The 27,583-nt window shown below is 39.1% G+C and overlaps 1 protein-coding gene across 3 annotated transcripts in view; it reads left to right on the top strand.

Annotated features, from left to right (window-relative positions):
* The window catches only part of si:ch73-63e15.2 (protein strawberry notch homolog 2), a 42,523-nt gene extending 17,092 nt beyond the window's left edge, over window positions 1-25,431 (top strand). The window contains exons 1-29 of one of the 3 annotated variants that reach the window (XM_033965877.2): window positions 1,397-1,705; window positions 10,798-10,977; window positions 11,421-11,507; window positions 12,016-12,121; window positions 12,199-12,359; window positions 12,446-12,579; window positions 12,682-12,772; window positions 12,861-13,004; window positions 13,100-13,217; window positions 13,312-13,417; window positions 13,524-13,677; window positions 13,761-13,937; window positions 14,023-14,120; window positions 14,805-14,887; window positions 15,000-15,176; window positions 15,714-15,835; window positions 15,911-16,042; window positions 16,236-16,371; window positions 16,879-16,991; window positions 18,004-18,075; window positions 18,156-18,264; window positions 18,340-18,411; window positions 18,495-18,638; window positions 18,920-19,014; window positions 19,857-19,949; window positions 20,079-20,210; window positions 20,486-20,562; window positions 21,055-21,245; window positions 21,679-25,431. In XM_033965877.2, coding sequence (XP_033821768.1) covers window positions 1,646-1,705; window positions 10,798-10,977; window positions 11,421-11,507; window positions 12,016-12,121; window positions 12,199-12,359; window positions 12,446-12,579; window positions 12,682-12,772; window positions 12,861-13,004; window positions 13,100-13,217; window positions 13,312-13,417; window positions 13,524-13,677; window positions 13,761-13,937; window positions 14,023-14,120; window positions 14,805-14,887; window positions 15,000-15,176; window positions 15,714-15,835; window positions 15,911-16,042; window positions 16,236-16,371; window positions 16,879-16,991; window positions 18,004-18,075; window positions 18,156-18,264; window positions 18,340-18,411; window positions 18,495-18,638; window positions 18,920-19,014; window positions 19,857-19,949; window positions 20,079-20,210; window positions 20,486-20,562; window positions 21,055-21,245; window positions 21,679-22,799 — 4,485 coding nt within the window. In that variant the 5' untranslated portion in view covers window positions 1,397-1,645 and the 3' untranslated portion in view covers window positions 22,800-25,431. Of the gene's footprint in view, window positions 1-1,396; window positions 1,706-10,797; window positions 10,978-11,420; window positions 11,508-12,015; window positions 12,122-12,198; window positions 12,360-12,445; window positions 12,580-12,681; window positions 12,773-12,860; window positions 13,005-13,099; window positions 13,218-13,311; window positions 13,418-13,523; window positions 13,678-13,760; window positions 13,938-14,022; window positions 14,121-14,804; window positions 14,888-14,999; window positions 15,177-15,713; window positions 15,836-15,910; window positions 16,043-16,235; window positions 16,372-16,878; window positions 16,992-18,003; window positions 18,076-18,155; window positions 18,265-18,339; window positions 18,412-18,494; window positions 18,639-18,919; window positions 19,015-19,856; window positions 19,950-20,078; window positions 20,211-20,485; window positions 20,563-21,054; window positions 21,246-21,678 lie in introns of those variants that run through there. The other 2 variants (XM_033965874.2, XM_033965875.2) reach the window with 2 other exon arrangements.
* The last annotated feature ends 2,152 nt before the right edge of the window (window positions 25,432-27,583 follow it).

Below are 27,583 nucleotides of genomic sequence, written 5' to 3'. Positions count from 1 at the left end.
ACGGGTTGAGGAAGGGAGTGAAAGAACTGAAGTTTTTTTTTTAATCAATTGCGAGTGAACAAAATATTATAGAGGATATTGTTGCAGATAGCACTCTGCTAAATAATTGCAGCCTTTGCACTTTGATTATCAAAGTGAAAGAAACTGGTTTGATCACGCTCAATTGTGCAGTCATTCTGTACATTCTCCTCTCCATGTTGTTCACATGACTCTCCTTCTACCATAGAAGTCTGAATGGCATGTCTTAAAGTGGTGTTTGCCTTAGCTTCATTTCCTCTTGATAACAGTGATGTAATGAGCTAAATGTGTTAGCGGCAATCTTAAGGACCTCATCAATGATTCATGTCCTCTGTGACCATGGTCCCCCTCACACACACACACACACACCCCCACCCACACACACACATATACACACACTCACACACTCTTCGTTCAGAGGATTCCCACTCTTTGTCCATGATGACACCACGGACAGGCGCCGCAGCGTCTCCAGCCTCTGTCTCCTTCGTCCAGCGCAGATGGACATGACGCTACCACCTTACCGTCCTTCTGCACCGTCACATCTTCCAGTAAGCTCTGCAAATGGGCACCCTATAGACTTCTATGGAACCATACAAGCCATCATTCTGTTGGTTAAATACAACTATTTCCTCATTTATAATGGCAGCTTGAAAAATGACATGGGGGGAGAAATCTGGCGTCCGAACCCTGTTTTTGATCAGCCTCTGTGGGTTGACAAAATGCCCCATTTGCCATTTGTTTCCCAGAATATTCATCTTGTAAACTGCACCTTTTGTTCCAGGCAGACCGAAAAATAATTACATTTGTTACATATAATGTGCTGCTTGCAAATCTTAATCTCTAAAAACACTTAAAAATAGTCTCTGTTAATATCTGTGCTAGTATCTGTCACATGAATTAACCAAAAGTAAATCATATTTTGCTTGTTAGCACAGGGCCTCAGCTCTCCACTTGACTAATTAGCTGAATTATTAGCCTCCTCATTAGCGCTACCACCTCTAGGCTATCGATCTTTCTATTAATCTTTGGTCATTAGCAGAAGAGCGGCATGTGAGATGATCCCCACACAGACAGAGATGGACCCCAAGCAGAGAATGAAGTCCTAAAGTAATTCTCTAAATATAATAATCATTAAACAATGGCGCAGGCCCATTTAAGTTAGCGGGGTGTGAGCCATGGCTAGCTCCTCAGCGCAACACTGTTTACACTACAAATGCGGTTGAGTTACACCATGTACAGTAAAATGGGCCTGACTGCCAGTAACTCTAGTCACTTACCAACAAAAGCATCATTTCCTGAAAGCTCCTCCCCTCCTCCCTCCCTCAGTTGCTCTGCACTCCCCTCCTCCTCCCTTCTCACTCACTCTCTCACCACTCACACTCCAGCACCTTGAGCACACAGGGACTTGTCCACTATCACTATGACTGAAGCTCTAAGCAAACACCTGAGTATGCTAGTATGAGCTGGTGAAGCAGGAAGCATGCAGTAGACTAAAGAGAAGAGAGCGAGAGAGAGAGAGAGAAAGGGGGGCTTCAGGCAGATGTGAGACAGGAGAGACCCAGGGATAGGAGCAGGGCCTGAACATCACATGGACCAGGTGTGAGTGACGAGCTGCGCTGGACCCATGTCTCTCATGCACCTCTGGACTAAACTGTACGCACAACTGGGACGCCCGCTGCCTAAGGTACAACCACCCATAGGGCTCACGATTGTTTGGCTCACACTTGGAAGTTTGTTTTTTTTTACTTTTGCGAGTACTTGGGTACTATCAAAAGTTAACTTGCAGAGGAAGGATTTGCTGATTATTATTAATTAGTAATGTGTTATGTTTTAAAGCCTCTGTAGATTAAGACAAGTGGCATTGCTCCAGGTTTTGTGGGGCAGAATGAGCACACATATAATTTAGAAATGGAACCTAATTACTTAATTTTGTACACAATTGTACAGACGTACCACTCTCAATCAAAGCTTCATACCTCTGCTTTTCAAACTGATTTGGTTCCCATTGACGTTATTGTTAAGTCCTGTTTTTGACCAGGTTTAGGCCTGTTTTAACTAATTTAGTCCTGTTACCTGTTAATTGGTATTTGATATGAAAAGTTGGACAGTCACTTTTTTTAAACTCATATTTGACTTAAAGGTTTACAGCGAGTTTTTAGTCTGCACCAGTCCCCAGTGTATCACAAGCTTCACAAATATTACACGTTATTGCTGGTATTTACATTGAACTCTATTTGAACAGCAGTTTTTAGTCTACCAGTCTGTGAGTAATTAAAATTTACTTCCTTGACTGAATTCACTTCCTTACAGTAATTCATTAGTTTGGTCTTTGTCTTCTTCTTGTATCACATACCTGACATAAGTTTGACACACAGTTAAGTTCAATACCTGGGCCTGTGGATGTGTTGGGGCTAGCATGTGCGTTAGTCACCCAGCACTCTTCTCTCATTCCTGGCCGGGAACTATGACAAATGATGGTCCACCTCACTGCTTGCTTCCAGTAAGTGCGCCTGCCTGATATCTTGTCACGTTAAACACCACTCATCGCAGCACTGCATAGGCCCACTTTTGTTTTTAAATCATTGATCCCTACTATTGACTTCTATGCGCTGGTCTTGGATTTCTTTTCTCATATACATAAATATTAGGGACTGTTTTCATAAGCCCAGTGGCAAAACCGCAGAGTCAGCACTTCTTTCAAAAAGCGAACACAATAAGCAGGAACAGTGGCACTTTTAGGCTTCTGTTGAAATTGTAGTGCGATATCTCAGCAAACCCCTGAACAGAGTTTTACAGCTTGGCAGCGTCATGGTGGTCTACACACATTGTTTCCTGGTATTGCATTTAAGTGTGACTTTGCCTTGTAGCTTACGGGAAGTCAATAAACAGTGCTAGTGAGGCCTTTCAACAGGAGTGAAAGGGGAAGAAAATGCAATGAAAAGTGGACTCATTTTTAAACAGTTGTTGGAGATGCAAATTATTTTGCTGAGATAAGATGAAGGATTTACTTTTAATCTCAAATAATTTTGGCCGTACTATATACGGTACATCGAAAACCTTATGGTGTCTAGAATATCATTATAAAGCTGTATTGCATTTGATTAAGGGAAAAGCTACTTTGAAAAATATTATTATGTTTCCAGTTCCAAGCCCGTTTTACAGAAACCTTTGAGCATACAACTCTTGATAGTACTTTATTATTTCTCAAAACTTTAGAATTTGAATTTCCTGACCTGCTTTACTTTCGCTGTAGTTATCTTGTTCCCACTGTCCACAATCTCCAGCTAATAATGTAAGCTTGAACTATGAGACAAATGACCTTGTAAATTCTAACACTTTTGTTTATATTTTAATTTTTTGAAATGTGAGAAACGAAAGATATGACTGCTACTTGTGTAACTCGTGTAAATTTGTGTCCAGATTTGTGGCATAAAACAACTGTATTTTTATTTTTATTTTATATGTGTTTCATTTGTTAAGGCAAAATGTTATTGTAGATTAATCAATGGTCCTGGCTCCAAAGATTATATTGTGGCATTAGGTGTGCCTCAGAAGTATGCTTCAGGATACTGAGTCAAAGGTTATTTGAGGCAGCAAAAATATGTTGTATTAGTACTCATTAAATATGGTGTAGATTCTATCTTTTGGCAGTTAGAAACGGCTGTTTCTTTGTTTTACTGACTATAAAATATTTTTGTTTTCTTAATCATAGCTCATGTCAGCATTTACTTTAGCAGACGACTCACACGGCTTCTTGCGTCAGTGCTCTTTTGAAATAACATTCTGAAACTGCTTCAGGTTTGTGACCCTCTCCTCACCATAGCCTTATGTGATCCCCGACCACAAGCACACGATCCCCTCTTAAAACATAACTATTAACTCATTTACCTGTGTCTGGAGACATTTGTACAATAGTTTTGTGAAATAGCTTTGTATGGTCTTTCCATTAAAAATTCTGCCAATTATTTCCCAGCTCATAATCACAGGGTGAACCATAATAACGACTCCAGAGGCATTCTTATGCACACAACATCTTTTCAGTCACTCTTCTCTGCTAACAGTCGACATAACATCTTTTCATTTTCCCGAAATACAAAAGCACTTTGGAAAATTCCCGAATTTTTGTGAGCCACGATCTTTTCCCTGGCACCATTTACTCTGAGCCTGGGCACCACATGAAGGTCCTGTCAGCAGGTCACTCCACACAGTTCAACCACAGAGAGGGCTCTGCACCGGGATCCCCCGACACTGTGCTCTGTCTTTTTATCAAGCCAAATGTTTAAAACGCAGACAGGATGAGCAGCGTGTCTGCATTTGTAATATTTGGAGTCTGGGATTTTTCTGAGACTAGACAAGAGGGGTGTCAAGACAAAATGTAGACCTGGTTTAGACCTGATGAATGAAGCACCGGTTGATACCAAGAGACCTACTTTATAACTTGAAATATTTATGATGATTGCTGGTTGATGTAGTTGTTGTTATGTTATGAACATTTACCAAAGCATTTATGAAATCCTTTACCACTTTTGCCTATTCATTTAAAAGAAAGGTGTAGATCTTTCTCATCATAGTATTTTGTCCATGTACTCGGTCTGACTACATGTGGCGCATGTTAAACCTGCGAATCGAATTGCACCAAGCTCTAAAAGACGGGAGCTGCCAAATCTGACCATAGGGTATAATTAAATCAATTAAAACAATTAAATTAATTACAGCAACAGACACCCCTTGTTTACACAATAGTGGGTTTATGTTATTGTGTTAAAAACATTTAATTAAAATTAAAATTTCCAAAATGTCAGGATTACAGTGAAAGTTGTTGTAGCAGTTGACTTTGTAAATGGTCAATGAATGATTCATTGTTAAATGAAAAAGAGTTATCCCCAAAATTAGACTTATGAGTGTGCCGCTTTTAGAGTTCCTCTGTTCAGTTCTGTTTGTCTGACTGTATTTTGTGATCATTCATGTACGCTCCTATTTTCATTCTGATCTTGTGGTTTGCTTTTGTTTGTGTGACTTCTTAATGGTTTTTGATATTATTAATATTACTTTTTTCTTGGAGAAATGAAAGCATAGCACACTGATACAAAGCTAAGAGTTTCTATTAGTGATCCACGACAATTTAATTTTCAATTGATATGATAAACAATCATTTGGAGGTGTTTGTCATGGATAAACGAAAGTAAAACAGATAATACATTTTAAATTAACCTGATTTCTGATTTGATTCTGATTAGTTTTAGGCCTGAAGGTGACTAAAGCAGACTATATAATACATATAAAGGCTTGAAAATATGACATTTACAAATATGAACTAACAGTATTGGGCTGTAGCTGCTGTAGATGCTGTTTTATTTTGTTATTTTCTTTATTATTAACTTTGCTTCAGATAAGCCATATTCTATCTTTGGGTTTCATGCTTTGTGCAACAGAGGTGGAAAGGAGTGGGCTTGCAGCGCCGTGGCTGTTCCTTTAACATGAGATGGATTCTGAGTGGCACAAGCTCAACGTAGCCCATGTGTATTGTGAATATAGAAATGTGTCTGAATGACACACTTGTTTTCTCATCTCCACATGGAGCATATGGTCACTGCAGTGGCTCAAACAGGCATATTCCTCTTGCTACACCAAGCTTCCTCTCGTTTGACTTAGAACTAAAATACAACTAGATCCTCACATAGTCAAAGCCCATCAGCCCTATGGCATCTCTGTCAAGCTACAGGGCTAATGCATGGGCTGCTGCAGTCTCAGCTGCCTTGTATTTTCACTTGTCATCATGGTGAAAACTATAACATGATAATAGATCTAAAGTGAGAATCCTGTATCCCCTCTCCTGTGTCATTGCATGGTACTAAGCAATTTCACAGAAATATATTTACTTATGTATATGTGTGATATGTGTGTATATATGTGTGTATGTAGGGGTGTGTGTGTGTGTGTGTGTGTGTGTGTGTGTGTGTGTGTGTATATATATATATATATATATATATATATATATACATATATATATATATATATATATATATATATATATATATATATATACATATATATATATATATATATATATACATATATATATACACATACACACAGCTTTATATATATATACATATATACACAGTCTATGAGAAAACTTGGGCAGAAAAGCAGCTGAATCAGTGTATTTTGGGCTTCTAATTATCGGATGAAATTATCTGTGATTTTCTTTTATCGGAATCATTGGTGTAATGTCATAATTGCCATTATCGGCTGATAATTATCGATAATATTATCGCGCATCCCTAGTTTCTATAGAGAATGAAAACAATTTACCTACTGTATGATGTACTTCCTCGCAGAAAAAAAGTGGAAGATAAATTCTGGTGTTGGGAGTCACTAAATTAAAATTGTACTCAACATCATCTGTAAGTAGCATTTGAAAGTGTTAAGGAAAAATTTAAAGCAGAACTGTGTGCCGTCTTTAGCAGCGATTTGATCAAACATTGGCAGAAAAGTATCTACTTACATCTGTCAGGACTCAGGAGGTCAGGGAACTATAAGTCTGTATGCAGTGGAGACAAACCAGAGCAAAATGAAGGGTTGTTATGGCAATGTTATTTGTTGTTTATAATTAATATGAACTCTGTAATTAAACAATAGAGAAAAAGTGTGAGTATATGGGTTAACTACAGTCTACAGGAAAAGGTTAGCGAGAGAGACGTTTGTCATGGAATTATGCTGTGGAATTATGCACAGAATGAAAATTTCTTCCGTTCGCAACAGCTCTTCTATATCAGCCAAGATAAAAAGAAACGCTAAGCCAGAAACTCTATTGAACCAGTCAGTTATTTTCAATAGGCAAATAGAACATGAATTAACAGGAATATTGCATAATATTTTTGTGTTAAAAGACAGTGTAATAACTCTTATGAAACAATAAATGGTTATGCAGGAAGTATACCAGTAAAACGAAGTTGAAAGACAGTTGCCTTTAACCATTGTCACCTTTAATCTGATTATTGCACATAAACTTGTCTGAGCTCATTACTATTTTCATGAGATGTTTTATCCTCTTCACATTCTAAATCCATCTATAGTTATTCTATATATAAAAGTGTTCTCTTTCTCTCTCTTTCTCTCTCTCTCTCTCTCTCTCTCTCTCCTGGACCGCAGAATTGGAGTGTGTGGGAGGGGGAAGCCCTGTCCCCTGCCCTGCCTGGTCATGTACTTCTCCAGACTATGGTCTACAACAGGATGTAGCCCAAGACTACATACTCAGCTTTTGAATAGTACAAATGGATTAACCATAGTGCTTTAATTACCTGAAACCACGGTAGATGCTTTCACTACCCAAAACGGCAGACAGCAGTCTTAGCAGACGACGATAACAGATCATAACAGAACTGATTACTCAAATATCTGTCAATATGTTATATGGTCTTTATTAGCAAAGCATGGCAGGTGGAGACCAGGAAGTGATATTCTGTGGAAATTAGTTGTTACAGAATATAAAGATAACACAGTATTATTTCCTTGTATGGTGATTATCACTATGGCCCTTACAGTAATTGTTTGATATCAGGAACAGATGTTTCTCAGTTCTCCTAATCGTAAAAAAATAGACAGTACTATATGCTGTTTTATTAGTGTAGAAATCACGGTGAATTAAGCTTTTTACACATTCGTAAAATGTGTAACTTCCCGTGGTATTAGGTTTTAAAATCCATCACTGTCTTTTCATGAATAAAGTTCATATTGACCTAGACTTCTTAAAAATTAGATTTTTTTTCAGATGTTGATTTAAACTTTTCTGTGCCTGCTTTTAAATCCAGGACAGGACTGACATATCTTGATGAAAAGAAGCTGGAGATGAGTCACGATAACATATAGCAAAGATATGCTCATTCAAAATAACAGTGTTATTTAGTCTTTACATAAATATACTTTTACAGCATCATCCAGAGGTAGACTGTACCTTAACAGAATATAGAACTTGACGGCTGTCCTGTGATTTGGGGGTTTGGGAGTGAGCGGTTGCGCCTGGCAGCAGCAGTAATTGTGCTTCTCTGTTCTCACTGTGATGGTGGAAGGCTGTGGCAGATTACCATCGCGGCAGTTGGATTCCAGGCCTTATCTCGCTTTGGCAGAGGCTGGTCTGAGGAACAGTAGACAGAGGTTTTTTAGGGGCCGCCGGGGGCCGCTCTGCTCCCTCTGTTCTGCTTGGCTTAACAACTCGATTAGTGTGGACTTGTGCTGCCCCTGTATCAGAGCACCAGCCTGTGCTCTGTCATGCTCTGTTTGACGGTCTGACGTAAAACTTAGAAACACCTCACGCTGATGTAACACAACTGACCCCCAACCACGTAATCCAAATCTCATCCTTTCTGACAGCCTTTGATTTGTTACTTATCCAAATGGCTTAACACAGTAATATTTAGTGCATTTCTATTTTTTTTTTTTTCATTTAAGGGATTAATAGTCATAGAAAGGCAACAAGGAGAAGGCTTGCATGCCCTCCCCCAGTGACCCATATTTTATTTTACCATAGAAAATATAGCTGTCGTAATCCAATTTCACTGAACTAGAGTTTGAGTGAATTTCTTTAAGACTTATTTCAACATCCATAGCCATTAATATTAGAAGACTGCCATGTGAACTGCTTTGTGGTTTATTTTATTTTGTTTATTTCATTATTATTATTTTGTTTATCTATTTAATGCAAGACAGACAAACATAGTGACCAGTCATATACAGTAGTGACAAGTGGTGATAAGACATACCAAGACATACAAAGACATACCAAGACATAACATTTTGTTTGTGGTTTGTAGACGTAACCTGTGTTTATGCGTATGTGTGGGATTTCCATGATTTTGGAGGGGGTAAGGTGGAGATGGCAGAGGAGAGTGCTAGTACTAGTAATTCGTAAGTGAGAAAAGAACATATAGAGAATGTAAATGGGGAAAAAACATTAATAATAATAATATCATTGGTGAAGCCCAGTATTTTTTAACCTTTTATTTTGGCTTATTACAAAAATTGCTTATAATATTAATATCCTGAACATAAACAGGCCTCGCTTTTGATATTTGTCATTTAAAACAAAACAAAAAAACCCAAAACCCCAGGGTCTGAGCTTCTCTCCAAACCGCATGCCTTTACTTATTACTCTTAATTAAAGTTTTAGTCCTGATCTTGATTAATTGCACTTACATCTTGGTAGAAGCGTTCAGTCCTCTCAAACCAGTGTTGCCAGGTTATATGCGTAATATGACAAGGTCTGTTTATTTCTCTGCAGAGGTCATTGTGCTGCCTAAATAAATTGGATCTTTTGTGACCGTAATTGCAACTATTCATATTCTAGTTAAATGGTTTAATGGTGTCCTTGAGTGACAGGGACTCTCTGGACTCTTCTACCCTCTTCTACATTTTAGTTTTCCTTCTGGTGTTGACACAGCAAACCACCTGCCATTAAGTGTGCTAATATTTGCATTTGAATATACATATTTTATCTCACATGCCTTTCCTGAGGCCACTCCTTCCATTTAGTAGAAGTTGACTGATATGCTCTAACGTAAGGTTAGTTTACCACAGGTCTTAGCGGAGACTATGTACAAGTTGAGTTATTTGATTTAATACATAACACATAATCATGATTTTTGGTGTAAAAACATATTAATATTGCATATTGCCTCCGCAGATCAAAGGGGGACTGATTAATGTCAAACTAGTGTTACTTCAATTTTTTAAATTAACAATATTGCCACACATTTTAATTATGTTCAAGCTTCTTCTATCTGCTATGATCAAGGTAGTGTTTGCGGTGGATCTTTCTGATGTTAAGAAACTGGCAAAAGTACAGTATAAAAAATTATCTACGGCATGTACTGTATGTGTTGAATTAGGTCATCAGATTATTTTTCCAATTGAAAACACCTAACAAAGCAGTTGTAGTCTGTCTTGCGGGCATCACACTCCTGAACTCATGTCTGCTCTTGCCCTGAGGAAGCATGCTCTCTCGCAGTTTCTCTCTCTCTCTGTTTCTCTATCCCTCCCTCTCACAAAGGTGCCCACTCAGAGATACACACACATACACAGAAGGAAAGGTAGGGTGAGTACGTTTTGCAGAGACGTAATAATAGTCCTGATAAGCTGTACCCTTGAAAGAGCCCTCTTTCTAATACACAAACATTCTCCTGTCCCTGTGCAGGCCTCATTCCCACATAATGGAGTCAAACCTTTTCCCTTCAGCTGTGAGCAGTGGCTTTTAGGGAGCTACAGCACAACTTGTAATGCACAAACTGTACCAAGACTGAATCTGCTAATCTATTAATCATTTACCACTGGTACTGCATGTTACTTTTTAAATATGTTGGCGTTTTGTGCAAATGTAATATGCTCAAAAGAAACATTAGATATTGTGTGATATTAATGTTGTCTGGTTATTCTCTGAAAGGTTGGTTTGAAGTTTCAAAAGTGTCTGTGGTTAATAACAATGAGCATGCGCTGGAACACAAGACTCAGGGAACCTCTGCACTCATGTCAAACTAAGTAAATATAGTTCATGTACAAATGATGACTGCTAATCTTTTCTCCAATTTACCTCATTATATGTAGCATGTTGCCTAAGCCCCAGCTCTGGTAATATCGCCACATTTATTTATGCCTTGGGAACCTGCTAATAGCAGGAGGAGATATGTATAGAGGGGCCTGGAAGTCAGCCATGACAGAAATGGCACTCTACTTGGCAACTGCTTTTAACTTATGAACTCATGGCTCCTTCTGTCTGTTTAGGACTTGTCCTGCATTGATGACCTCTCTACAAACTCCCTATTCTCATCTCCGGCCGACTCCCTGTCAGACCATGCTGAGCCCTTCATCAGCACAGACAACTTGGACCCAGTTCCCACTTTATGGGACGTCAACACTAGCACCACCACTACCGCAAACACACCAGCACAGAGCCAGCCAGAGGTCAGTCCAAAGCATGCATTACAGAGCTATACCCTTTTTAACATCACCAAAATAACAAAGCAGAACTATGTAGTGCCAATTTTAAATGAAAAAGACACAGTAACTTTTCCCACTCAGTGCTGTGGAGGCCTCCCTGAACTAGATATACATCTATCTCCACTGTTTTCTGAAAGTCTTTTATGTTTTCCTTTTCATTTTGGCCTAATTTTGTCCATTATGTCTCCCAGACACACACAGCTTTGTCTGCCTTTTGTTGTTGTTGTTGCTGGCTTTTCACCACCACACGACAAATCATATTTCACTGAGTGGTGCTCCTCCAGATGTCCATGGAGAGTGCTGCGTCATGCCACGTTCATACAGACTCTACATTTAGAACAAATCATTTTACATGTTGTTTCTGTTTTTGCTTTGTTTTCATTTGAGTCTTTATTTTCCAACAACAGCTGAAGGGGAGCAACAAGTTTCAAGGCTTGTCCAGTTTGGATGATATAACAGCTATTATCAGCACCCCACCTTTGGGAGGATTTCAGGTAGCATAAAAAACATTCAATTTGATGCAAAATACAAAATGGCTTAAGCTTTCTGATTGGGCCTCTTAAATAACTCATGCAACTGCAGTCTGACCCCTGTGTTTACAATACAAACTGTACAGGCTTAAATTAGCCTCTGTTTTCAAGAGAAACATAATAACTAGACCAAGGGCTCTCATTTTAAGAGCTTTACATGAAAAACTATACTTAGTATTGTAATACTTTGACCGACTTAGGCATGTTATTACCACGGATGATGAAAGCCTTGCTGCATGTTGCATTAGCTGGGCCTTCTGCAGAACATAATTGTGTATTGACTGTACTACACAGTATAAGGCATTGTCATTGATAAAAAGTGTTTCATTTTGCATCCATGTGATCTAAAACTTCTCAAAAATCATCTTGCTCTAGTTTGTTTTAAGCTTTTATTTCATCCTGTTTTGTTGTTAAATATATATGGTAACAGGCCATTTGGTTTTACTGGATTAAGATATGTGTATTTTTCTAGCCCCCTAAAACACAAGCACCGGCAGAGGAAGAAGAAGATGCAGAGGAGGAGGAGGCAGAGGAACTGGGGCATGTGGATACCTACGCTGAGTATAAACCCTCCAAATGTAGGTCAAAGACCTGTCTGACAGCATTTGTTTAAAGCTGTTTTTCACTAATTAAAAAAATTAATGTGTTTTTGCAGCCACTATAGGAATTTCCCATCCCGATAAAGTGGTGGAGACCAACACATTGTCCAGTGTCCCTCCCCCAGACATCACATACACCCTCTCTATCCCCGAATCAACCATTAATAGTGGGCTGCTATCGGCACTGCAGTTAGAGGCAGTGATCTATGCCTGCCAGGTACGCACTCACATACCCAGGGGAACTGGAAATAAAACTATTATGATCACATGACCACTTTTATGAATGGGATTTTTTGTGTCCAGCAACATGAAGTGATCCTCCAGAACAACCAGAGGGCAGGATTCCTGATCGGAGACGGTGCAGGAGTTGGCAAGGGACGCACTGTGGCCGGGATCATCCTGGAAAACTACCTTAAGGGACGAAAGAAAGCACTGTGGTAAGAGGCCACACCACTCAGACACATGAGTTAGACTCGCACAGACAACGTGTTTCTTTGCTAGTCCTCACTGTGTAAATATTGTGAACTTCCTGCCTGTAGGTTCAGCATATCCAATGACCTGAAATTTGATGCAGAGAGAGATCTCAAAGATATAGATGCACCATATATTCCTGTGCTTGCCTTAAACAAGGTGTGTCCAGAATGATCAAAATAGTTTAAAACTGAAATAACTTTTGGCACTAATGTTATCTGTACATTAATATAATATCTTCCTATAGATAAAGTATGGAGACACAGCTACCTCAGAAGGAGTCCTGTTTGCAACTTACTCTGCGCTGATAGGAGAGAGCCAGGCCGGAGGGCAGCACCGGACCAGAATCAAACAGATCTTGGACTGGTGCAAGCCTGACTTTGATGGAGTTGTATCCTTCTCAGTTATTGAACCCACTTCATGTGCTTCTTCTTGTCTAATACTGATCGCAGAGTCTAGTTGTTCCTTGACCGTTGCCCTTCACAGATTATTTTTGATGAATGCCACAAAGCCAAGAATGCCACATCCACAAAGATGGGCAAAGCAGTGCTGGACCTGCAGAACAAGCTGCCCCGGGCCAGAGTGGTGTACGCCAGTGCCACAGGTAGACACAGCTATGTAATCTCTTTTATATGTTTAATGTTCGTAATTGTTAGACAACTTAACTAAATACATTCATCCATTTACGTGTGCCCCAGGTGCCTCTGAGCCAAAGAATATGATCTACATGAGCCGCCTGGGAATCTGGGGAGAGGGCACGCCATTCAGGACGTTTGAGGACTTCCTGCATGCTATTGAAAAGAGGTTTGTTTGATACTGGGATCTTATTTGTATGAGGGCTTGAGTCAGGGAGCAAGTTGAGGCTAAAGATGGAATTGTATTGAATAATTTATCTGTCATCTGTAAACAGAGGCGTTGGTGCCATGGAGATTGTTGCCATGGACATGAAAGTTAGTGGGATGTACATCGCTCGTCAGCTAAGTTTTACTGGAGTTTCCTTCCGCATTGAAGAGATCGCCCTGGACGACGACTTTAAAGTGGTTTATAATAAAGCTGCCAAACTGGTGCGTATCTCCACAAGTCAGAATATATCCGCTGATTGATAACATTAACTCATAAACTGGATATTCAATATTCATTTATTCAGTGGGCAGAAGCGCTCCAGGTGTTCATGCGTGCAGCCGATGATCTGGGCCTGGTCAGCAGGAAGTCTCTGTGGGGACAGTTCTGGTCATCTCACCAGCGTTTCTTTAAATACCTCTGCATAGCCGCTAAGGTCCGCTGTCTGGTAGAGCTGGCTCAGAAAGAGCTGCAGGCTGGGAAGGTCAGTGTAATGTACAGTGACGTGTTGTAATCTAGTTTAGTACATTTTTAGAAATGAACTTACACCACTGTTCTTTCCTGTGCAGTGCATAGTTATAGGTCTACAGTCAACCGGAGAGTCCCGCACAAGAGAAGTCCTGGATGAGAATGATGGACATCTTGACAGATTTGTTTCTGCTGCAGAGTGAGTTGAGATACATACATCTGACATAAAAAGGTCTCATAACCCAAAATATTGTTAAACCATATTTTGACTAAGAAAATGGAATTTGTTTGCGCTTCGACATCATGCCAAACAATAAATAAATTGTGTGTATAAGGTTGTTTTGATAGTTCAAAGTAAAAAAGCATTCGTTCCGAGAGCAGTGTGCTTGGGCTGGTGTGAACCCAACAGTCGTATTTTGATTCGCATTAAAAGTCCACTCTGAGACCACCTGTTTCATTCTCTCACCTGCTCCACCCGCACTCTTGAGTAGGGCAAGTGTAGTGAACACAGTCGACCTTGGGCCGACCTATGCAGTCCTTGGTGCAGGTAAAAGTACTTAGAATTTGGCAAAAAGCGCTCAGATCACATGTCCTCACGGTGTATTTAGCCACATGTGAAAGAGACCACTGCATATAGAGGAGGCGAGCGTGTGCGTGTGTATTCACGGGGCTATGTCCGCTTGAAGCTCGTAGTCATGGAAATAAATAATACGTGTTTGAGTTGTATGATGCGTGATCTGTGTGAACAAGGCCAATCCGATGGTAAAGTAAACAGAACTAAAGCTAGAACGCACTGAGGTCAGTCCACAGAGCGCACTAACGTGAAAATGACCTGAGTCTTTTATTGGTACAAGGTTTACTTTCTGTTGTTTTTATCCTGTAGGGGGGTGTTCCAGTCACTCGTCACAAAACATTTTCCATCAGAGAAGCAGAGAAGGGAGAAACCTCCAGGGAATAAAAGAAAACGTAAGTCAACTGTGTTAATATTGTATTTCAGGGTTATTTCAGAAAGGCTGTAGAAACCATTATGATTCCGGACACTGCTATATATATAAATAAATCTATTATTTTTGTGCAGGTAAGCCTCGGGGCCGGCAGACCAAGGTGCCGAAACTGAACGTGGACAGTGGAGGCGTGATCAACATCAGTGACGACAGCAGCAGTGACTCTGACATGGACACAGACTCTAACTCCTCCCCCGACTCTCTGGAGAATGATGACGTCATCTTTGTGAATCACACCAGCTGCCAGACAGGTAACACTATCCCCTCTCTATCAAGTGTCTCTGTACTGTCACTGTGAGCTGTGATCTGGTCTGTAAGCATTTATATTAGTTAGACCTTAGTTCGACCTAAGTGGAAGAGGCTTGAATAGTGGTGAAAAATCTGTGTTTTATTTGTCAACTAAAATATTTTGTCATGTTTTTTTCTGACTAAAACTAATTAGAAACTAAATAAAGTAAATAATCATAATGACTAAAGGTATCACTAAAATTATAGTTAAAATTTAAAATACATTTTCTGCTCAACTAAAACCAAACCATCATTTTGTTACTTAGTTGTGTACTTACACTAAAATTGAATAATGAACACTGAGAAAAATATGATAATAATACAATAAATTTTGTTCATTGCATTAAAGCAATGAGCATGAAAAACAATAAATATGATACAGAACCAGAAAATAAGACTGTGTTTAGAACCAATTCTAGAAATTAAATTAGGAATGACTAATATCACAAAATCAACATTGGTACACTAGTTTCATGGAACGGTGCTTTCTCTTTTCACAGCAAGAATAGAAGAGATGAAACAAGGTCTTCTCACCAAAATCGCCGAGCTCGGAAAGGAACTACCTCTTAACACTTTGGATGAGCTCATCGATAAGTTTGGAGGTCCAGAGAAAGTCTCAGAGGTATGATAAATGACAATTCTGCGTTTCATCCAGTAGTTAATTTTTGATATAACTTTAAAAAAAAATGTCTTGTAGATGACTGGTCGAAAGGGTCGTGTGGTGCGGCGGGCAGACGGCAGTGTGCGCTACGAGTCACGAGCTGAACAGGGTCTAACTATCGACCACATAAATATCAAAGAAAAAGACCGCTTTATGTGTGGAGAGAAGGTTAGTGTCACCATGAGTTTTAAGATATTTGTTTTGCCAATGCTAAATTCACATCTACAACCACAAACACTTAAAATAAATTACATTTTAAATTATATGTATATAATTACCCCATGTCTTTTACCTCTAATCCCTAAAGACCGTTTATGCCTGCAATCTCGCCTGTAACACTAACCGCTTCCCTGTTCTTTAGTTGGTTGCCATTATATCTGAGGCAGCCAGCTCTGGGATTTCCCTCCAAGCCGATAAGCGAGTGAAAAACCAGCGGCGACGAGTGCACATGACGCTGGAGCTGCCGTGGAGCGCAGACCGGGCCATTCAGCAGTTTGGTGCGTCACAGAAAAGAGCCTTGTTGTTTTTACTATGGGCCTAATATGTTTATGTGATCCACTACTCCACTCCCAACTCGTGACACTACTGTTTAATTCTACCAGTGCTGTCTGTGCAATTTAAGAAACATGCTGCAGGCATTGTAGTTCATGAACTGTGTTTTGTGATACTTCCATTGGCTCACCTGTGCAAAGCTCACATTTTGGCTATTGTGCTTCCTCATAATATGGAATAGTAAAGGGTCATTTTTTTTACTTGATACAGTTTCTATTTTTTGAATGAATGCTGCATTTTGTTAGTTTAGTCTATCCTTACATCAGTCCTTTTACTTTTGTTTAAGTACCCTAAGCTAGAATAGATCAGTATCAATTCAAGTAATATTCCACTCCTACCTGTATTCAAAATGGTCTCTCAAATGTTAGGTTTTTAATATATATTTACAACGACACATTATAAAGTTATTAGGTGCAGGCTTTCTCAAACTCTACATATCTTTCTTTCTCCAGGTCGTACACATCGGTCCAACCAGGTAACAGCACCGGAGTACATTTTCCTTATATCCGAGTTGGCTGGGGAGAGACGCTTTGCCTCCATTGTAGCCAAAAGATTAGAGAGTTTGGTAAGTATCCGTTTGTATAGTTGTGTATTTTATGTGTGCTACTTCCTTTTGCTTTTTTTCTCAGGGGATATTTTTGCGCATTGAAGGAATTCTTTCACACTTACAATAAATAGAGGCTTAGTATTATGTGCTTATAATTCACTGCGGTACTCTCAAGTGTAATTTTTTCATTCTTAACCCCGTGTCCTTCCTGTTCCTGATCTCATCATGTGAACACTGGCACTCTTTTATTTGTTTGTTTTTTCATGAGAATAGACAAATATAAACTACAAAAAACTCTTTTGTAATAATTTGTATAATCCAAATGTATTTTCCATCTATCAGTTCACCACAACGCTGGTAGTCATTTATTATTATAGTGACACAGCATGACAATTTTGGGGAAACGGCTGGAATCTGAGCTAGTTCCTGGAAGTAGTTTGTGTTTCTGCCAGCCATGATCGGTAAATCCACATTCAGAATAGGTCACGTTTGACTGCCTCAACCCAATACAAGCAGGCACATACACAGACATTTGATCACAGCAACCAGACTGAAGAGCAGCTTGTTATTCCCCAGTTCCTCTTGTCCTGTTCTATATGTGTAATATGTGCCTGCATTCAGTGTTGTTTATTTGTTTACATTTTATTTAAATTTGGATTTGTTGAGTGGGACTAGTGCTAGGGCTAGTGGGGTTAGTGCTCCTGCCTCAATAGTTGCAATCTTGAACCTAACAACTGAAGTTGTCCTCATGCATGTTTTCCACAATTTCCTAAAGCTTCTTTCCCTTTTTATCATCAAAAAATCTAGTTATTTAATTTGTGAAACATTGTTAGTGACTGAATAAGAGAGGGAATTGTTGTCACTCTGCCAGTTCTGAATTCATATCCTATTGTTGTGGAGATAACTTCCAGCCATCTCAATGAATTTGAGTCTGTGAAGCAGAAGAAATCAGTCAATAAATGTAATTGATTGTGATAAATTGTTAGTGTCATAACCGTTCTCAGTGTTTTTTGGCTTCATTTCATTTCAGGGTGCTTTAACTCATGGAGACCGAAGAGCCACAGAATCCAGAGATCTGAGCAAATACAACTTTGAGAACAAGGTACAATTATTTTAAATAAATAATGATTCTAACCAATATAAGATTTACAACCATCCAACTCTATGTTACTTTAATTGTAGTACGGTACCAAGGCCCTGGACAAAATCACCAAAGCAATACTTGGATACATAGAGAACAAAGTGCCCCCTCCCAAAGACTACCCCGGGGGTGACCCACTGTTCTTCAGAGGTTTGTGAAACTCTTTCTTTTAGTCAGTCACCACCACAGCACTTTGGAATAATAACCCTAATGGGGTTTTTCTAGACATGAAACTTGGGCTGATGGACGTGGGCATCTTCTGCAGAGAGCCTCGCTTCGGGATCAACACTGAAAAAGGTATAACGATTTCTGTAAAAATAAAATATCTGATTGTTAGTATGAAGCTGCTTCTAATTTGTTTTTGGATTTTTTTGTTTTAGATTGCTCCATTACTAAGTTCCTGAACCGCATTCTTGGCTTGGAGGTCCACAAACAGAATTATCTCTTCCAATACTTCACTGACAACTTTGACTACTTAATTGAGAAAGACAAGAAGGAGGGGAAGTACGACATGGGGATTCTGGGTACGTAGCATGAGCCATTTGGTTTAAAAAAAAATAAAAATCTAAAGTATGAATAATTGTGACCTTTGCCTGTTGTAACCATCGTCACATTTTCGGTTTGTGTTGTATTTTAAACAGGGCACCCATGAAAAAGAGAGCCCAAGTGCTCTCATTGGGTCCCCCCTGTATAAATAAAGATAAATAAAATAAATAAATAAAAATAAAATTTAGCTGTTGAGAAATATCAGCTTTAACTGCTTAACCCAGTAATTTCTAAATTAATATTTTTTATCTCCTGACAGACCTAGCCCCAGGTAATGATGAGATCTATGAGGAGAAACAAGAGACTTTTCTGACAGCTGGGAATCCTCAAGACGGACAGGTCGTTCTTTATAAGGTGTGTATCAGAGCATACCACAGTAACCACTACAGGTGGCCATTTATCATCTCCCATGAGATCCCATGCTCTAAACCAGTCTTTCCCAAAGTGGGGTCAAGAGATCCCTGGAGTCCCATTGCATGGGAGTCCCCAAAGGTTGTTCACACAACCAACAAGAAAGAAAAATGTATTTAAAATTAATTTTACATAAGATATTTCTTTATATTTCTTTATATTAGTATTAATGTATAGTTTTAACTAATAAATGCAAGGGGAAAATGTTTCATATTCTTTTACATGTAGTGTAAAATATTATTAGAGGGGTCTGGTTGGAGTTTGGCCCTGTGTGATGCAAAGATCACACAGGGCCAAACTCCAACCAGACCAAAAAGCATGAATAAAACTAATCATGATAGTTGTGATAAAACACTAAAAGACATTTCCTTAAATTTTCACCACATTTATGGCTGTGCACATAGTTGCCTTGTTATCTGTAAGTCCTGTACTCCCAGAGGTACCCTGGGCATATGATTGATGTCACTTTCATAGCAGTGGGCTGTGATCACAGGCTTAGCCCAGGGCTGCTGGAGACACCGGTGGAAGGTGGGAACAGGATAATTACTGCTATCTCCTGCTTTTGTCTGTCAGCTGCAGGCTAGCCCACATTTGACATTTGCAACTTGGCAAGCTTATCGTGTGCAGTTAGGACAGAACCAGTTTGGCAAGTACAGGGTCTGAGCTTTTGTACAAATGAATCAGTATGTTTGTCTTAATTGTGTTAATATTTACTGTATGTTTTAGATGTCCTTGTCTAACCCTCAGGATGCCTGTGTAATGTGTTTCATTTTCTGCTCCTTCAGATCAGTGTGGACAGAGGAATGCCCTGGGATGAGGCCTACACCAGGTCATTAAATCTGAGCAATCCTGATGAAGGGTTCTACCTGTCTATCAAAGTAGGTTATAAAAAGCTGCGTACAGTATGTGCTAATGCTAATACCACAACGTTATGACCTTTTGGTGTATAGCATGGTTGTACATTGCTTGGTAAGTGAGCTAACATTAAGCTGTGATCTCTCTTATAGCCAAGAGGGAATACTCTGTCTGTGCTGCTGGCTGAACAAGGAAGAGGCAAAAACTTTATTCTATTCAAGCCCAATATCGGCAAACAAACCCACCCAGAAAACCTGGATAATCTGCAGATGCGCTATAGAAAGGTATGGGCTAACCAGGGCATTATTTTTACTACATAGTCACAGTATTCATACTTTCTGGCAATCAATTCAATATGCAATAATGTATTATACCTGTTTGACCAGTAATGTGCTATGTAAGTAAGTAAACTTGAACTTTTGTGGAGTTTACTGCCACCTTGTGGATATGGACAGTTATTGAACAAGATACAATAGTTTAAAACTAAATATTGTATAAACTGTCTGCTTACAATCAAATGTCTTAGTATTGTTTGATTCATTGAATTACTTTACCTCAGGTGAGTGCAGAGGAAGCCAAGGACCACTGGAAGAATCAGTTTGTCTTTTCACTCAAGAAGTGCAGCCATGCGATCTGGTAAGAAAACTCCACTAAAGGATTAATGCTTTACTTAATCCAGTCACACTGGTGTTGTGTAGGCCTCAGCAAAAAATAATATGAGGTCAGACCCCATTCTCACCTTGTTCTCAGGTGATCAGTAAATCTTTAATTTACTGATCACCTGAGAATGGCCTTCTTACAGTGAGGCATACAAATAAATTATTTTAAAAAATCATACATTGTGATTTACAGATTTTTTTTTTTAGATTATGTCTCTCACAGTGGACATGCACCTAAGATTTCAGACCCCTCCATGATTTCTAAGTGGGAGAACTTGCAAAATCACAGGGTGTTCAAATACTTATTTGTCTCACTGTACATGTGGACACAATCACAATAATTCAGTAACATGTTTTATGTTCAAATAACTACACTACAAATGTCAGTACATGAAATGGCAATATGTATGACATTGTTTACGCAATAAAAGTTGCACTTGTCTGCTGACATGTTGTTCTTCTTTAATAGGAATGGGAAGTGTAAGAAGGCGGACGAGGGCCTGGACTGTCTGCAAGGCATGCGGCTGAGGCAGTACCACATGTTGTGTGGAGCGCTGCTCCGAGTCTGGAAACGAGTATCCGACGTGGTGTCTGACATCACCAACTCCAGCATCCTGCAGATCGTCCGCCTCAAGACCAAGCAACACAATAAGCAAGTTGGTCAGTGTGCTTCCTCTATTTTAACAAGAACCCTAAGAACATATTGCCTTTACAGTGCAGTTTCATTTTTATCAGACAAGATTACCCCTGCATTTGTAAGTAAGAAAATACATATTGTGATTCAAAAATTTGTTTAAGTATATTTTTTATGTTGGAGTTGTCTTAATCTATTGTCATTATCATAACATTGCATATTGGTGCTGCACCATGACCAATGGGTTTAGCAATACGGCTTTGTGACAGCCTTGGCATTCATTTCCGTCTCTGATAATTTACTGAATGTATCACACTTTTCACCCCCTCGCACTTTTTTTTGTCTTTTACATTGTTTTGTATATATTTTTCTTCTTTTTTTTTTTATCTCACCTTTTTATTAGGTAACAAGTGTGACATATGTTTGATGATTGACACATGCATTGTTTCTTTATCCCAGGCATTAAGATCCCAGAGAACTGTGTGATGCGTGTGCGTGACGAGCTGCTGCTGATGGATGAGGAGGTGAAGCGGCGCCGCAAAGAGCGGCAGCAGCAGGCCTTGGAGCAGCGCCAGGCTGAAGAGCGCATGAAAAAGATGGAGCAGGACAACAAGCACCTCATAGCCAATCTCTTCAGCAACAAACCCCTCCTGAACCAGTCCCTCGTCGTGGCCCAAAACCAGCTTCTCAAACAGAAACTCAACCCACAGCGGACACAGGCTCAGAGCCTACCACCACTGCAGCGAATACCAGGCCCCAACCTCACTTTACAGCCGCACCAGTCCGCTCATAAAATCACACTGTTGAGCCAGCCCAGGACCACCAACAATGGCTGGTCCAGTAATACTCCCACTTGCACCAACCAGGTGCTGTCTAAGACTATGCCCAGCCCTATCAGCTCAAGTTACACCTTTTATCCACAATCCTTCACTAATAGTTTCCCTCAGATTAAGACCCTTCCTCTCCACCAGACCACCGCTAAAGTGTCTTCCAAAGATCCCCTCGAGGAGATCTTGGACTTGACCGTGGGCTCACCTTCCCTCTCCCCAGACACCTCAGACAATGGTGGACTGGGCATAGTCGACGGTCTGGCCAATCACACAGACTTTAAGGATGATTTTGATTTGGAGTCATTGATTACGCAAAGCGCCCAGCAGAGCACCCAGTCCAGCCTGCTACAGAACCACAACCTTTTGAATAACCATCAAGACTTGTTAGATTTGTTTGACTTGACGTTGCCCTCCCAGAACCACATACAAAAAGCCAGCCCTTCATCTTCTACCTCCTCCTGTTCCTCCAGCTCCTCTGCTTCAAACAACCACGTCACACACAGCCGACTGTCCACATCATCGCTTCTATCTCCTCCTTCGTCACAATCTCTTTATAGTCCTTCTTCCTCCTCTTCTCTATTCTCCAACTCACCATACTCATCTCAGTTCTTCCCCCCTCAAACCGAACCTCTTGCTCTAACTAATGGCAACTGCGGTTCAGGTGCCCTGGATGTACGCGAGGCTCTCAACAGCATGCTACAGGCCGGACCAGACCGCAAGTCTGTCATCCAGTACCGACCTCAGAATTAAAATGTATGGTTGGACATTTAGCTTTTTTATTTTGACTTTAAATGTGTGTGTCTGTGATCCGCTGCTGTCCACGCCGCTCTCCCCTCAGGGCCTAGTCATGTCACTGCCCCGTGCCCGCCCTCACAACACCAAAGTGTGTCCTCCACAGAGAAAGGCAGCTGTACAAACACGTGAGGTGACTATGGAATCAAAACAGGAGCTGTTAAACAAAACCTTCATCTGATGAGGTGGATAGCTCCCCCTGGTGGTGAAAACACCACCAGCGTAAACCACAACTTTAGACTTTTGCTTTACTGTTACGTTGCTTTATGCCTCGCCTCATATTGACTTTCTGTATGCAAGGCTCCGTGTACATTAATATTATAGACAGGGAGGGTTGAACTGGAAGGCAGGAGGAAATATATTGTTATTTAGCCATGAAATGCCTCAGTTTTCATGTTTGTGTTGCTTGTTCTCGTGTGTCTCCCTACTTGTATGAACACTAGTGTGAGGGAAAGGGAGGAAGAGCAGTCTGCTGTTGCTAACAGTGCCTTTGGAAAAATCTATTAATGCAGTCTTTGAAATCCATGTAGCCTAATGTATAGATTTGTACTTGGAGCAATGGTTTGAACTTTAATTTAATATATATTTGTATTAGATGTTTAGCCCTCTCAGATGTGCGTGTTACACTATGCTGGTGGTGGGTATCAGATAGACCTCCTCTCGGCCTGTACATTAGTTTAATAGTATGTGGAGACCTTGTTCTCACTGTCCTTTGTCCTTTCTGAGGCAACAGCCCAGCACAAGTTGTAAAAACAGATTTTTTTTGTGCTCAATGGGAAAAAACTGTGTCCAAGAAGATATCACAATTTCTGTGTCTTTGATCATAAACATCAAAGATGTGAGTCCTGGTTTGTTTTGGGATTACTCAGGAAATTATTTGCTCTTGTCATTGGATTCATTTCAGCCATTACAGGAGACTGTGGAAAATAAAAAGAAATTATATCAAAATAAGTAAATTCTCAGAGATTTTAGTTCACACTCTTGGCTCAAAAATACAAACATTATCCTGAATTATAATAGACAATGTATCTCTGTTCACTTTGTTGGAAAATTTGTGAGTTTAGCCGTTGTTTGTGTGAAAATTGTGTGATAAACTCACAATTTTAGTCTTCAAAGAGCAATAAGTCCTTTGTATTAGTTCATTTTACCACAAAATACCCTTGTTCTGTTTCCAGTCCACAGGGCTCTCCATTTCCAGAACAACAAATAAATTTGTAGCTCATTTGTATAGTTTTTCACGGGGAGTGCGCAATGCGTTCTGGATGAAAGTTAATATTATTTATATTTAAGGGATATTTAGAGTTTAGATATGTTATCCTCCTTATATAGTCCAAATGTATTGGTCAGGGAAGTTTCTAGTTTTGAAGAGAATTATATCAAATTCTATTATAACCTGCCACCAAATACTATTGCACTGTTCTGTACTGCTGTTCATTGTCTGGGTTTATTTCTGCTCATATTGTCATATTTTCTTTTCCCTTTCAAAATGATTTCCCCCATTGAAGACTTTTTTGTGAGGCCTCTCCGTTTGCAGAAAATACCAAAGTATTGACAGTTCCCCCGGCTCTACACTTTCAGACCATTATCGATCTCAGGAAGAAACCAGGTGTAACAGTGGGGCAGAAATGGTTAAGGTCCCGTATGAAATAAATAACCAATATTAGTTTCTTAATCTGTGCTGTGACTTGCTGTATTTGTGTTAATGTGATGGGTTTGTCTTTGTGAAAATGTTGATGTTTATGCCTTCTTAGGGCAAAGAGCAAAGGCTGTTTCTTTATAAGGAACATTTTATTTCTATGGATACTTTTTTATTCGTATTTTATTTTATATTTTGACGAGTGTTAAAGCTGACATTTGTTTTAAGTAATTTCAGCCCTGGCTTGTATAAAATGTGCAATGAGCTGTCCAGGCCTTTTTTCCTGTTCCTCAATGGAGCACAGCATTTGCAGTTAACTAACACAAAATCCAAACTTTAAACATTTTAGCCAATTTTATTTCCATCTTTAAGTTTCTAACTTGTTCATCAGGCACATTCCAAGACCAAGATCTAAAATGCCGTGGTTAGAGTCAAAAAGTCAAATTTATGCATTACAGGAATATAGAGCTTGTTTTACATTTGTGTAGCTAGGCCTTTATTATATTTTATTACTTTTGCACTAAGAATGGCATAATCAAGTTACTGTTCTTGTTATGATTGAGTATTGCCGGCTTGTGTTCCAGATGTTCATTGCAATGCTTTGTATACTGTAACCATCTTGTTTCACCACCATTTGCATATTATATAAATGTTATCACTTTCAAATAATTTATTGCTAACAGAAAAAAACAAAAAACAAAAACATGCTACTGATTGTACGTATTTTTCAACAAAGCCTATTTTTTCTGTAAAAAAAGAAAACTGTGTTCAGCACTTTTATTCTGGGTTGTGCTTTTGTTTTCTATATATTTATAATTTAGATCCAAATGTATATATTGTAAAATTTGTGCCTTTTGACTAATTCTTTAAAAGGTTTTCTACTCATTAAAGGAAGGACTATATGAAAATGCAATCTTAACTTTGTAAACAAATAAAACTTGAAGATTGCTGAAATGTGTCTTGTTTATTTGCTGCCGAGGGGAAGAGCTATTAAAACTGGATTATAAATATGAAATAAAATACTACTAATACTACTACTGTGGCAGCTGTAGGTTGTCCATTTACAAATACATTTTAAAAGTTTGTATTTTGAAAGTGTATTGGTCGATTCTGCAAGAAAAAGACAATATCTATCCAGTCAATACCTGTTTTTATCCACTTGGGGGTGTGCTGGACATACTTTTTTTTTTTTTTTTTTTTTTTTTGAGTAGGCTTCATTAACGTAAAAAAAATACTCTAAGGGCGGTGTTTCTGGGTAGTTTATTTTATTTTTTTCCCCTTTGTTTTTAATGAAAAGGGGTTACTTATTTTACATATACATAAGATATGACGGTGCCCAAGTAACAGCCACAAAAACACATTTATACTTTTCTAAACAAAATGCCCATAGTTTCAACGAAAGGTACCCACTCTATAGTACATATATTAGTTGTATTTTACGTGTCAAACGCCTACACGCCTACATCCAAAGACAAATGACCAAAACCAATATATGGGTGTGTTTTGATAAGATACTTCCGGTTTACGACGCAGCGTGATTGCGTCATGAAACTTACCTGTGCGTTTCGCCGCCCCTCCACCTGCCGCCCGAAAGATTTAACTGCGTAAAAACTTTGGAAACTCTTGACACTTAAAGTCAGCAAGTAACAGAAGAAGGAGATTTATACGATATATTTGATCTTGTAGTTTTCAAGGATTTCAAAAGCGGAAGTTTACAGGTAAGATCATACAAATGTCTCGTGTTTGAATGTAGTCAGGCGTCTTCACAATGTCCAATATGCTCATTAATAGACTACTATCGCAAAAATTTTAATAATGATGCCGTAGAGCTGTATCTTCTGGCCTGATTTGGACACAAAGCAAAATAGTAAATGTTTGTAGGTTACATTAGCAAGTTGATTATTTAATTCTTTATCTGTAGCTGATGTGTGGACGCTGTTAGCTAGCTTTGATCATTTGGGGTATAGGGCCTGTATTATGGCGCAGTGCTGAAGAAAGACAATGTACTTTTGTTTACATTCTGGATGATACATGTAGGGCAAGCTGTTGAGTGAAAATATGTGAATATCCAGTTGAAACAGTGTTACAGTCTGTTGTCACTTTCTGTAGTTTGTTGTATGCTAGGCTTATACTTTAGGCCCTACTATTGGATGGAAATCAAAGGTAGAATAGACACTGCAAGCCAGTATAAAATATGAAGCCAGTATATAGGTTAGAAACAAAAAGACATAGGCATTTACACTAATTTTAGAAGACTTTTGGAGTGCAGTTGTCTATAGCACAGCTTATATTTTGTTTGTGCAGCCTATGTGGTTCTCAGCAGCTCTAAGCCCCACTTTCCTTCACCTCTTGTCAGTCTGGTTCTGCCACACTCACAGGTTTCTGCATGCCTCATGTAGAGTTTCACAACAGTTTCGACTCTGCATTCCCAAAACAACTACAGTAGGTCATGTAATCTACTTGGTCCATGCCTTGACCCCAGCTATGTTCACATACTTTCTTAATTATCTTTTCATCTTGCTTTTGTTTCACTACCCTTGTGTTACAACATCTTACATAAGCACATCCGTAAATAACTGTACAAAACACAGCAGACACATGATTACTTGAAGGCCTATAGTATTTAGCTTATGTTATATTGTTCCATTGTGTTTTAGCCACGCGACAGTGTAAGTTACATGCTTCGTTGCCTTCCAGGTAATCTACAGATGTTGGTGTTCATTGCATGTAGTTGTGCTGCTTAACAAAACTATTATTTGAAAAGTTATTTTTGTGTTGACATTTTGTGTTTGATCTCCTTTCTGGGGAAAAAAAGAGATGGAAATTCTGCTCAATGTTTGTGATTGATTAATCAATCTAATTACTATTGAATAACTAACAACCTGATCAATGTTGTTATACATTACATTTTATTTAAACAAACCTTTTTTCAGTAAGAATTAAAATAATAAATTATTGACAAAAGGCGATGATTTTGGAAGTCCCCTAACTTCTGTAGGTTCTGTCTTTTCTCTTCTGCAAATTGTTAAATCATTGTACTGTCTAATTTTCATCTAATAAGCCTTGTGCTGTTTGCGAAATTACCCTTGAATTATCAAATTTGCTA

Source organism: Periophthalmus magnuspinnatus, chromosome 4, assembly GCF_009829125.3.
Source record: "Periophthalmus magnuspinnatus isolate fPerMag1 chromosome 4, fPerMag1.2.pri, whole genome shotgun sequence".
Taxonomy (NCBI): domain Eukaryota; kingdom Metazoa; phylum Chordata; class Actinopteri; order Gobiiformes; family Gobiidae; genus Periophthalmus; species Periophthalmus magnuspinnatus.
Note: the sequence above shows the minus strand (reverse complement) of the source record. Positions and strands in the feature narration are given on the sequence as shown.